This window comes from Colias eurytheme, chromosome 23, assembly GCF_061535395.1.
Source record: "Colias eurytheme isolate Ceu_HAF_F1 chromosome 23, ilColEury1 Martin Lab GWU primary, whole genome shotgun sequence".
Lineage (NCBI taxonomy): Eukaryota > Metazoa > Arthropoda > Insecta > Lepidoptera > Pieridae > Colias > Colias eurytheme.
In genome coordinates, this window is record NC_143002.1 from 897,815 (window position 1) to 911,329 (window position 13,515).

Consider the following 13,515-nt stretch of genomic DNA (forward strand, 5'->3'; position numbering starts at 1 on the left):
ACGACCAAAAAAGAATGGGTTGGAACGATTCCTATCGGCTATGCTGACGGGTGGCTGCGTGGTTTACAAGGGTTCTATGTACTCGTCAATGGATACCAGTGTGAAATCATCGGTCGAATCTGTATGGATCAGTGCATGATTCGATTGCCAAGACAAATGCCTGTAGGTACGAAAGTGACATTAATAGGCGAGGATCATGGTCAAACGATTACAGCGCAGATGGTAGCAGAAAAATTAGGAACAATAAATTACGAAGTTACGTGTACATTTTCACAGCGGATACCAAGAGAATACATATAGTGATATAGAAAAGGAAGTTCCAAATAGTCAAATGTAAAAAAAGTTTCCGGTTGTAAACAAGTTTCGGTGCGTTTCAAGGCCAAAAAAGTACGTTTCCTACAAAAATATGTGTCACATACTTATAGATTTCGACGATGAAAGCATGCCGGGAAAATATTTTAGTATATAGAGTCGAGGTCGAGGTCGAGGATCACCAGCGAGTATGATGCGCCAACTGACGTTTTATAATAAAAATTGTTATCGTCTATTAACAGCTGTTTTATTTATGATCATAATATTTATCGAAAATTGTGTATGGAATTTTATAAAAGTTTATTTTAAATATTAAGTGCATTTGTGTTGACAATATACGAAACATTAATAAAATTGCGTTAGATAGCTTTTAAATAATTGTCACATTAATCATGGTACATATTTTTATTTTTTATGCTTAAATATTTCTCAATAGTAAAAAATACCAAAAAAAGCTATGTACTGTAAAATTTTAAATGTAGTTGTAGTAATTAGTACTTGGTATTACTGGCTATTGGCATTAAGGAAAAAATTGTCAAGAGGATATTTTAGCTACGATCATTAATTTGAATTTTTTGTGGATATAAAATTTTCAATAATTAATCATATATTTTTATAAGGAGGCAAAAAATAAAACAAAATATGACTTACAATCACTTTATTGAGTTACATAATACAATGTTATACAGTATTTCATACAATCCTTTACATGGAACTTTTTAAAATGCTTAAATAAAACACTGCTTACAAAATGGACAATCGCAAACCGCGTATCTACACGCAAATAATTGAGATTGGCAGTAAAAAGTAGAAAATATAAAATATTCGACAGGAAAACTAAATATACCCACACTGAAATTAAAAACATTGTAATATAATTTTGAGTTTTATTTTATCACCTAAACATAAAAAAAAAAATGTGTGCGTGTACTAGTGTACACACGTAAGAAATGAAACTTCTTTATGACCTTATTTTTACGTAAGAAGTGAAACTTCTTTATGACCTTATTTTTCAAAAAATAATTTACTATAATATGTTTACAGAAATACGTCGAATCACGCGTGGTAGGGATAAGAAAAAGATGGCGCGTAACGGAAAAATGTCACGCGTAACGAAAAAATGTTACACTAAATTTTTTTACAACCCCGATAAAGAAGTTTCACTTCAAAAACATCGTAATATAATTTTGAGTTTTATTTTACCACCAAAACATAAAAAGTGTGAACTAAAAACAATAGTTGAGCCAATGCAAAATAACACATATGCATTTGACAAAAATATAGAAAAAACGGTAAAAATAAATTTGAATATAATGCAATATACTTAAAATAACCGTTGAGTATCATTTACATAACATATACTTTCTCGACACGCTTCATGCAGAAGACCTCCTTCGTCTTGGGGCAGATTATCGAGCCGTGTTCCTTCATCATTTCTTTGAGCGCCTGTTGAAATAAATTAGCAGATAAATATTTGCTTTTGTTTTTTTTTGGGAAAAATTAATTGTTTTTTACAATTGATTGATATATTTTAAGTAGTTGATATAGATAAAGGATATATATTTATGTAAAGAAAGAAAATTACGTATCATTTACCTAAGTTTAGCATTTAAACAATTTTTTTTTGTCTTGCAGCGATAAAAAAAGCTTATTAGGATGCACGGAATTAAAAAATCACATTTCAACAACAAAAAATAGTAAATAATTAGTAGGCAATTTATTAAAGATGACTTTAAATTCCGGTTGATTGTGCTGTATGGACTAAGAAATTTAAAAAGTAAATAATTATTAATATTTCTTTCCTGATTCATCCCGGTAGAAGCGATTTACTGAATCGATGGTAGCTTGTATGTGTATGCGTACTGTATATTTGAGTGTGTACTGTATGTGTTTACTGCATATGCATGTGAGAGTACTATGTGCGTGTGTGAGTACCGTATATGAGTACTGTAAATGTGTGCGAGTACTGTAAATATGTGAGAGTACTGTATGTTTGAGAGTACTGATTGTGTAAGAGTACCGAATGTGTATGTAAGAATACTATATCGTTAGGTGTGCACAGTCGATTATTCCGTAACTATTACAGAAATCAAAAAACTTTAAACTGATATCGAAAGTTCTTCGCCTAATGAGCAAAATGACAATAATAACTTTAAATAACACGAGAAATATCTAAAAATGTTACATTAAACGTAATAGTTACGGAATAATCGCCTGTGCACCCTTAACGATTACATCCTGTATATGTGTGTGATTATTACATACATTTATGAGTACTGAATGTATGAGAGATTTCATGTATTCATGTATACGTGCATTGTCGTTAGAGTGTAATGTAAATGTGTGTGAATGTACTCTATGAGTGAGAGTACTATGTGTGTGTGTACTGTATCGGTGTATGTTTTGTTTGTATGCATGTGTATTGTGAATGCTGTGTGTGTGTACTGTATATGTGTGAGTGTACTGTATGTGTGTACGCACCTTCTCGCCGTACACCTGGCCGTTGGGCAGCACCATCGGCTGGTTGTGCTCGTTGAGCGGTGTGTATATACCGTGTGTGTGGGTACTGTATGTGTGTACGCACCTTCTCGCCGTACACCTGGCCGTTGGGCAGCACCATCGGCTGGTTGTGCTCGTTGAGCGGTGTGTATATACCGTGTGTGTGGGTACTGTATGTGTGTACGCACCTTCTCGCCGTACACCTGGCCGTTGGGCAGCACCATCGGCTGGTTGTGCTCGTTGAGCGGTGTGTATATACCGTGTGTGTGGGTACTGTATGTGTGTACGCACCTTCTCGCCGTACACCTGGCCGTTGGGCAGCACCATCGGCTGGTTGTGCTCGTTGAGCGGTGTGTATATACCGTGTGTGTGGGTACTGTATGTGTGTACGCACCTTCTCGCCGTACACCTGGCCGTTGGGCAGCACCATCGGCTGGTTGTGCTCGTTGAGCGGTGTGTATATACCGTGTGTGTGGGTACTGTATGTGTGTACGCACCTTCTCGCCGTACACCTGGCCGTTGGGCAGCACCATCGGCTGGTTGTGCTCGTTGAGCGGTGTGTATATACCGTGTGTGTGGGTACTGTATGTGTGTACGCACCTTCTCGCCGTACACCTGGCCGTTGGGCAGCACCATCGGCTGGTTGTGCTCGTTGAGCGGTGTGTATATACCGTGTGTGTGGGTACTGTATGTGTGTACGCACCTTCTCGCCGTACACCTGGCCGTTGGGCAGCACCATCGGCTGGTTGTGCTCGTTGAGCGGTGTGTATATACCGTGTGTGTGGGTACTGTATGTGTGTACGCACCTTCTCGCCGTACACCTGGCCGTTGGGCAGCACCATCGGCTGGTTGTGCTCGTTGAGCGGTGTGTATATACCGTGTGTGTGGGTACTGTATGTGTGTACGCACCTTCTCGCCGTACACCTGGCCGTTGGGCAGCACCATCGGCTGGTTGTGCTCGTTGAGCGGTGTGTATATACCGTGTGTGTGGGTACTGTATGTGTGTACGCACCTTCTCGCCGTACACCTGGCCGTTGGGCAGCACCATCGGCTGGTTGTGCTCGTTGAGCGGTGTGTATATACCGTGTGTGTGGGTACTGTATGTGTGTACGCACCTTCTCGCCGTACACCTGGCCGTTGGGCAGCACCATCGGCTGGTTGTGCTCGTTGAGCGGTGTGTATATACCGTGTGTGTGGGTACTGTATGTGTGTACGCACCTTCTCGCCGTACACCTGGCCGTTGGGCAGCACCATCGGCTGGTTGTGCTCGTTGAGCGGTGTGTATATACCGTGTGTGTGGGTACTGTATGTGTGTACGCACCTTCTCGCCGTACACCTGGCCGTTGGGCAGCACCATCGGCTGGTTGTGCTCGTTGAGCGGTGTGTATATACCGTGTGTGTGGGTACTGTATGTGTGTACGCACCTTCTCGCCGTACACCTGGCCGTTGGGCAGCACCATCGGCTGGTTGTGCTCGTTGAGCGGTGTGTATATACCGTGTGTGTGGGTACTGTATGTGTGTACGCACCTTCTCGCCGTACACCTGGCCGTTGGGCAGCACCATCGGCTGGTTGTGCTCGTTGAGCGGTGTGTATATACCGTGTGTGTGGGTACTGTATGTGTGTACGCACCTTCTCGCCGTACACCTGGCCGTTGGGCAGCACCATCGGCTGGTTGTGCTCGTTGAGCGGTGTGTATATACCGTGTGTGTGGGTACTGTATGTGTGTACGCACCTTCTCGCCGTACACCTGGCCGTTGGGCAGCACCATCGGCTGGTTGTGCTCGTTGAGCGGTGTGTATATACCGTGTGTGTGGGTACTGTATGTGTGTACGCACCTTCTCGCCGTACACCTGGCCGTTGGGCAGCACCATCGGCTGGTTGTGCTCGTTGAGCGGTGTGTATATACCGTGTGTGTGGGTACTGTATGTGTGTACGCACCTTCTCGCCGTACACCTGGCCGTTGGGCAGCACCATCGGCTGGTTGTGCTCGTTGAGCGGTGTGTATATACCGTGTGTGTGGGTACTGTATGTGTGTACGCACCTTCTCGCCGTACACCTGGCCGTTGGGCAGCACCATCGGCTGGTTGTGCTCGTTGAGCGGTGTGTATATACCGTGTGTGTGGGTACTGTATGTGTGTACGCACCTTCTCGCCGTACACCTGGCCGTTGGGCAGCACCATCGGCTGGTTGTGCTCGTTGAGCGGTGTGTATATACCGTGTGTGTGGGTACTGTATGTGTGTACGCACCTTCTCGCCGTACACCTGGCCGTTGGGCAGCACCATCGGCTGGTTGTGCTCGTTGAGCGGCAGGCGCGTGATGCGGCACACGAGCCGCGAGTGCGAGCAGTGCGCGTGCGGCAGAGTGGCCGCTAGTGCGTTGAGAGGCGGCTGGCATGCGGGGCAGCCTGACACCTTGGACATAATAATATATAAGTCATAAATTCAATTTATAAATTCTAAATTTTCGGGTTGTCTGGCAGAAATCGCTTACAGCGATAAGACCGCCCTCTATACATGTTATTACTTGTTTGGTTCTAGTTTATAATCCTGTATTAAGTGTGCAATAAAGAATTTTTCATTCATTCAATACGTTAAGCCTTCCAAAGAGCCGGGTACCTTCCTTCTGATGGTACACGAGTATTATGGTACTGAGATACATAATTTTAAAATGGGCATGTCTCCGCAAATCGACGACAAGAGCCTATTTTGCGTGAGAGAGAAAAAAGAGGTGGGGAATCCAGTTAACACTGACAACTGACAACTTGGTTTGAAATAATTAATTTTATAGCAACTTTTAATATTATAAATGCAGAAGTAATTCTTATCTGTCACGGCTCTAACGCTGAACAGATTTTGATAAAATTTGGTACGCAGATAGCTTGAAAAAGGACAGCCACGAGCGGAAAACTTGTTAAATAATAAAATAAATGTTTGTGAATATGGATGGTATTATATGTTTGGTACTATTTCACGTAAAAACTACTGGACGGATTTGGATGAAACTTAACAGAAATATAGAACATCATAATAACACATGAGCTTATATAGATTATTGCTACATGCTGATTATATTATTACAGAGAAGGTGCGTGTACACACACGAATACAGTACTCACATATATACGGAACTGACACATACACAGCATTCACAGTACACATGCATACAAACAGTACACACGCACATACAGTGCTCTTGCACACATACATACAGTATTTACACATTCACAGTATTCTCACGCACGTATTAGATATATAGACAACTTAAATAATACTTGACTGTGCACGGTGATTCTGCACACATAGATGAGAAAAATTTTATGATTTTTTTTCAAACTACCCACCTTGGTGCTTTCCGAGTAACATTGTGGAGTATTCAACGCTGCAAGACCCAATTGTAATGTCACGGGTAGAGCGGGAAGACGCGCCGGGTGCAAGAGACGGGCGTGTTCCCAGCGGAACTGCGCGACTAGGGCTGTCCAACGTGAATCGGCTAGCAGACGACGGTAGGGCTCCACCTCTGTAGGTATATAGATAGTGTGAGCAAATCCAGGTTGTAATGTCACTTGGAGGGGTGAAGGAAGGGTAGAGGGGAAAGAAGGGGCAACGTGCAGCGTGTAGGTGCAGAGGTAAGGGGAAAGAAGGGCCTGCAACGTGCAGCGTGGAGGTTATTTAACCTTATCAAAATAGGTAAGAATTTTAAACGTTCTTAAGAAGCTCTGTACAGTGTACAGCTGTACATAGATCTACTCATGTGTTAAGACAACAGTAAGACAACAGTAAGACTGCATCTATATTAACGTGCAAGTAAAGAAAAATAAAAGCCTAGATAAAAATAGACTTAGTTTCGGTCGTTCCAAATGATCCGTCTCGAAAGACCATAACATTATGCCTTTTGGCGACAGTAAAGTCTAACGATTATCAGCGTAATAAAACTATACAGTGCGAGGCTTAGTTGAAGTCATCATAAGTGATATGTCTCGAAGGACCATAAACTAAAAAATTAATTAATTTTAAAACCCATCACTATATTATTAGAGCAGTGGTGGCTCAGAGGTGAGACCTCGGACTTCGAATCGATAAGTCCGGGGTTCGAGACCGGGCGAGCGCGCAGGAAATAAATTGATTTTTCAATTTATCTGCGCATGTTGCAACATCACCACTGCTCGAACGGTGAAGGAAAACATCGTGAGGAAACCGACATGTCGAAGAATCAAAAGTTCGACGATATGTGTCATCCGCCAACCCGCACTTGGCCAGCGTGGTGGATTATGGCCTGTACCCTCATAGGAGGCCTGTGTCCCAGCAGTGGGAACATATATGAGCTGGTGATGATGATGATGGACCAGAGGCGGCTCGCCCTAAGGAGCGCTGGTGCAGTGAACTCCCATAAATAATTATAATAAAATCATACTCCTTAATTTAATTATTAACATTAATTATTACTATTTAAAATCAATCGTAATCTTTAAAACTACTGTTAATACCAATGAATATATCCATCATTCCATCATCCCATACACCTGTATAATACCTACTGTATTATGTAACGCGCGAAGCGGAGCGCTCACGATTGCGCTCCAATGAAAAAAGATTTAGTACATTTCCTAATACGAAATCCAATAGGAGTGAAAGAGAGGGTTTTGCCAGAGCCCTGCGCGTGAAACAAAAGATTTTCTATGGAAAAGTAGCAAAATTCGGAGCGCCGCACCCGCAAACGTTGCCGGTTCGTTTTTACCGCCCGGCAGGACAGCGATTGTGCGCGCGGCGCGACGTTGCCAGTTTCCACTTCTATAATATAAACAAACACTCGAGTCAACTTCAATGCACGCGCGCGATTCATGCAATTTTCTAATTAAAATTATAAAATACGTGTTGAAATAGCCTGTAGTTATCAGTATTACTTGTGAGTGTTAAAATGAACAATAATTATAATGTGGCGTTCATTAAAAAGTGTGTTAAAACGTTACAAATTCGGCTTGAATGTAAAGCTAATAAGGGACCGCCACGGCCTGAACTTGATCTTACGCAAAAATGTACGACAAAAACGAAAACATATACGCGTGTGTTTAAATCTGAACAATATGTGAAAACACCGTGGTTGTGTGGTTGTGATGAAAGCAACAAACTATTTTGTTTTCCGTGTCTTTTATTTAAAGCGGGCGCGGCCGGCGGAGGTGAGAGTGCTTGGACTGAAACGGGCGTTGACGACTTAGCTCATCTTTCAATCAAGATGAAAAAACATTCACAATCTCGGTACTGTTGTTGTTGTTGAATGAATGTTGTTGAATGAACTGAATTGGCGTCTATCGGACGACAAGACATTCGTAAAGCACTAGATTCCGCGTAGGTACCGAAAGTCAATACGCGAGTTCAATGACCGTGTCGATGAAAACAGACATATTTTACGAAGGTTAATAGATTGTGTCGTATTTTGTGGTGCATTTCAAATTGCTTTATGGGGGCATGATGAGTCTTCGGAATCCCTGAATCCCGGAATCTATATATATATTTTTTTTGATAAATTGTACTGATTTACACCATGTATTTTCAGTGTTTTATTTCAAGTGAACACCCATAAAATTTTGTCACGAGCCGCCTCTGTGATGGACTATATTATTATAAAGATGTTATTTCTACATCAAAACACTAGAAAACACAAAAAAAAAACAGAACACGGACAAAATGAACCAAAATCAATTATACCTGTATCCTTGGGAAAAGCAAGCATGCCCATGCAATGTTGTATGTCTTCCAACTGCCCGTCTTCGTATGTAGAGAAGTGCTTCTTGGCGTAGCGGACCGCTTCCAGACGTTTGTCTTCACGGACTAGCTCTATAAACTCCTACAAATGACAATATGTGATATAAGTATCTTCATAATTACGGTAGATTGGTTTTCATAACAATATGATACATTTTGATAGATTGATATCCATCCAATAAAAACTGCCATTTTTCTCTTTAACTACTCATTGTACACGTACTTTCAACAGCAATTGCTATCACCATCCTCGGTCCTTCGAGCCGCATCAGATCAAATATCGTCTAATCCGGCTCGAAGGACCAATAATGGAGAAGCTAAATCATCGTGCTCTTGATTCACTCCATAAAAATTCTGATAGATGACGCTGTAATTAAAATATGAAATATTCCATGTGATAAAATGATGAGAAGTGGTGGCTCACTCCGACGTTGAATAGCGAGCGCGCAGGAAATAAATTGATTTTTCAATTTATCTGCACATGTTGTAACATCAGTGGTGATGTTCAAACGGTGAAGGAAAACATCGTGAGGAAACCGACAAGTCAAAGAATCAAAAAGTTCGACGATATGTGTCATCTGCCAACCCGCACTTGGCCAGCGTGGTGGGTTATGGCCTGTACCCTCATAGGAGGCCCGTCAGTTCCAGTGGGAACGTATATATGCTGATGATGATGATGATAAAATCTTATTTTTATTTATTTATTTATTTCAAGAACATAGTGGCTTACAGTCATGCCAAAGCACCACTATGCTATACAGTACAATTTAATCATTATTAACACAATTCAAGTCAAAATATACAAGTCAAAATACAAAAGAAAAATACTTATATCTAACTACAATTAATTTAACATTATGACAATACAAACAATAATAATATATACAGATATAATAGAATACAATACAATAGAAATTTACAGAAATAGAAGAAATCAGACAGACTTATGTGGAGTTGTACTTCAGTAGATCGTCACCTGCAGGCGCGTGTCGAACTCCATGGTGGAGCCGAGCTTGCGCAGCTTGGAGCGGTTGTCGGCGCACCACTGCAGGCAGCGCGCCGTGCGCCGCGCCGCCAGCTCGCGCTCCACCGCCGCGCCCGCCGCGTATATCTCTGTGATAGACAATTTTATCGTAAACTAGCGACCCGCCCACGGCTTCGCCCGCGCAGTCAAAGAAAAACCCGCATAGTTCTCGTTCCCGTGGGATATCCGGGATAAAACCTATCCTATGTGTTATTCTGATATATAAGCTATATTGTGGTAAAGTTTCATTCAAATCCAATCAGTAGTTTTTACGTGAAAGAGTAACAAACGTCCATACATCCATACTTACAAACTTTCGCCTTTATAATAGTAGTAGGATTGGTCTTAGCGTGATGATATATAGCCTATAGCCTTCCTCGATAAATGGGCTATCTAACACCGAAAGAATTTTTTTTATCAGCCCAGTATTTTATAGCTACTTCGAGAGTGCCGCAGGGATCGTATCTAGGTCCTATTTTGTAGGAAGGCTAACATAGGAAATTATAAAATTCTACATTTAAAGTTTTAGCTAGTTACGTTATATTCAATATTTGCTATTCATAAGCATTAGGCGTACAGGATCCTAAATGTTACAACAAATGTCAGGTACTCACATAACACTTCAATTTAACATAATGTATGTAATATCATAGAATTTATGATATGTATAATATGAATAATCTATGAATGAAATAAATAAAAGAAAATGAAATGAAATGTCTGACTTTTACGCATATCACATTTCTGAATGTTTATAATTCTAGTTTATTTATTTATAACGTCACTTGTCATTGTAGGACATGCCTAATAGACTTACAATAAAACTACACAACTTACCGACATTAGTCAAATCTTTGAGATTCCGAGTTTCGGCGAGTTTAGCGGCCGAGTCATAATATCCATTGCGTAGAAAGTAATCCACTATCATCCTGTCCAAGCGCACTTTACGCCACTGAGTCATTGCGGTCTGTAAAAAAACAAGAAAGAAACAAATTTAATTAAAAAAAAGACGTGTGGCACTCGGGGACTGTCGCGGTAAAGCTATTGCATGCTATGCCTTCAAGCCACACCTCCGCGCCCGACGGAGTGGGGAGCGTGAGGTTTTTTCGTTACGGAATTTCTGGATTCGGTCCCCGCGCTCAAGGCCCGCGATAGAAGCTATGCAATAGCTTAAAAAATGTCCCTTGTATATTACATCTGTTACCCTGATAAAAAAAAACAAACAATCAGTTTGAACTGTAATAAACATTACATCTAGATCTACACTAATATGTTAAAGAGAATAGATTTGTAATTTTAGTTTAAGTAACAAATACCATCAAAAACTACATAATTTATTTAAAAATCTTGCAGCCTCGGCTTCTCTTGTGGTACATGTTTACGTTTTCTCTCAAGAACCATGCTCGTACTTCAAGGAAAATCATAAAAAAGAATTAACGAAATCGGTTCAGCCGTTCTCAAGTTTTGTGCTTACCAACACATTAAGCGACTCATTATTATTATATATGATTATTTTATCATTATAAAAGCTACATCTTTACCAAGTAACAAAGCTTTAAAAGGAATTTTCTAAATTCTGACAATATATCACCTTATTCTGTGAACTATTAGGTTCAGCGATAGCCTCTGCCTGCTCCTTCAAGTGTTCGAGACGTTTCTTGCAGACAAATGCTGCTTGTACCTCCTCGGTTATCGCATCTGACGCTTTCCTCTTCATTGTGGTTAGTTTCTCCACCTGGAAATGAATTTTGTGTATGTGTATTTGATAGTAATAATTAATACATTGCATGTAGGATTATTGACCGCCTCCTTGGTACAGTGGTTGACAAGTGAGCGTAGAACCGAGGGTCCTGAGTTCGATTCCCGGTGGAGACGAAGAAAAACAAATGACTCGGTCTGGTAGGACACAGAAGGCTGATCACCTACTTGTCCATAAAGAATATCGATCAGTGACACAGATGTATGCATAATGCATCTGCCCCTTACCCCACTATGGGGATATGGGACTTCACTTTGTGTAGGATAATACATGTTCATAATTAGTAGTCTTTGGCTTTGATTGCATGTAATAAAATAAAGTAAGTTACATATACATATATCTGGGAATTTCTTGGGAAACCTATAAAACTCTTAATTAATTGTGTATGATACACTCAAAATTAAGGATTCAATATTTCTAAAATATTAATGGATTATCTAAACAAAGCTCAAAATCCATCAAATTTAAATCAAATTGTTTCATTTTCGAACTGAAAAGAAAAAACATGTTTTTTTTACTCATTAAATTCTTCATAATAACTAAAAAATGTTTAAGTTTGATATAACGAAAATAACCAATATTAACCGAACCTAAAATGACCAATTAGCAACTGCGCAATCTACTCAACCTGTTAGCAATCAAAGTACATACCATGCCACCAAGTAAAGTATTGATTTCACCAGCTGTCGAGCCGTTTTTGACAGCTGTATCCAGATCACCGACCGCAGCCACAACCTGCCTCGCTTCTACGTCAAACACTCGCTGGGCGTTACGATACTTCTTGTTGAAGACCTCGTAAGGCACCTGAGGAATTCGAAAAAAAAGAATATACAGTTATTAGAAAAGAAGTAATAATTATTTAGATGTAAAAGGCAATAGCTTTCCAGAAAAAAAGTCAGCTATTGAGAACCTTTTTTGAAGTCGGTTGAAAATAGGAAGTTATGCCAATACTAAAAGTGAATACATCTTAAATGAGCCAAATGGAATCAGCCTTTGTTAAATGCTACACAAAATATTTTGAAACAGCACTGACTGTTAAACTGATCTGGTGACTAAGGTTTAAAATAGTAGCAGACAAAAATAAAAATTCTGATGAAAAGATTGAATACCTGCGTTCAATTTAGTCTAAAGCCAACTATGCAGGAGATAGAGTTGGAGAACTACAACACTTTTTAAACTTAATTGATACATAATTTATTAATAATAAGATTGTATAATTACAAATCTGTGATTTGTAATTTAAAATATCGGCACAATTCCATAGTTAATAATTAATACAGCTTAATAATTCATTCATGATTAAAACTGTACCTTGACAATATCTTAACTTATAAGGAATCAAATTTAAAAATAGAAATAAAATATATCTAGGTAGGTACCTAAGAATCCCACAAAAATGCTTTTAAAGGCAACTTAATTATATCATAATTTGCTTTCCCACAATAGAAATCAAATTTAAATTAGTGTGAATTTCGAAACAAAACTGACTATTCTCGAAATAGGTATTAGCAAAAATTTATACCCTACTTTCTGACCTCCATTAATCACTGTATTAGTTCAAAGAAATTTGACATTAGAAATAAAATTATTTTAACTTACCTTCAATGTCGCATGTTCCAAAGATTTTATTTCATTCATTGTTGTTATTTTTTCAGGCCTTCAAGTAAACTTGCGACTTCAAAAATGATGGAAGATCTACACTACGCAATGAAAACAAAACTCAGCTGTTCACTTACATGAATAGCAGAAAATAAACACGTTATTTCTACCAACTATAAACTGTAAACAGCATTTAGGAACAATCGTATTGTGTAATATATAAAATAGTTATATTGTATCACTATTTTTATTTCAAATTAATGTGTTACAAAGAATAAACTATAATTTTATTACGTATTGAAATTGAATGAATTGGATACTGTGTTTACCATTACCAAATTTTATGTTCAATATTTAAGCCTCGTCTACACCGTTAATTTTACATGGAAAATAATTAAAAATTCTTTACAGAATAATATGGATCTGTAGTATTAGATAAAATCTGTTTATTATAGCAAAACATTTTTTATATTTAAGAGAATCGCTAATTTTATTTATTGCATAGCATTTACACATCTTTTTAAATTTTAACACTTTGTATAAAATAACTAGCACATAGAA

At 39.3% G+C, this 13,515-nt stretch overlaps 1 protein-coding gene across 1 annotated transcript; it reads right to left on the reverse strand.

Moving 5' to 3' along the window:
• Positions 1–953: 953 nt before the first annotated feature.
• Positions 954–13,288, reverse strand: Kaz (E3 ubiquitin-protein transferase Katazuke). The gene is made up of 9 exons (XM_090115452.1): positions 12,955–13,288; positions 12,007–12,159; positions 11,188–11,331; positions 10,434–10,563; positions 9,549–9,685; positions 8,516–8,654; positions 6,154–6,329; positions 5,060–5,224; positions 954–1,758 (listed from the first exon to the last, which is right to left on the reverse strand). The coding sequence occupies exons 1-9, from the start codon at positions 12,991–12,993 to the stop codon at positions 1,660–1,662; spliced, it is 1,182 nt and encodes a 393-aa protein (XP_089971578.1). The 5' UTR covers positions 12,994–13,288; the 3' UTR covers positions 954–1,659.
• Between the last annotated feature and the right edge of the window lie 227 nt (positions 13,289–13,515).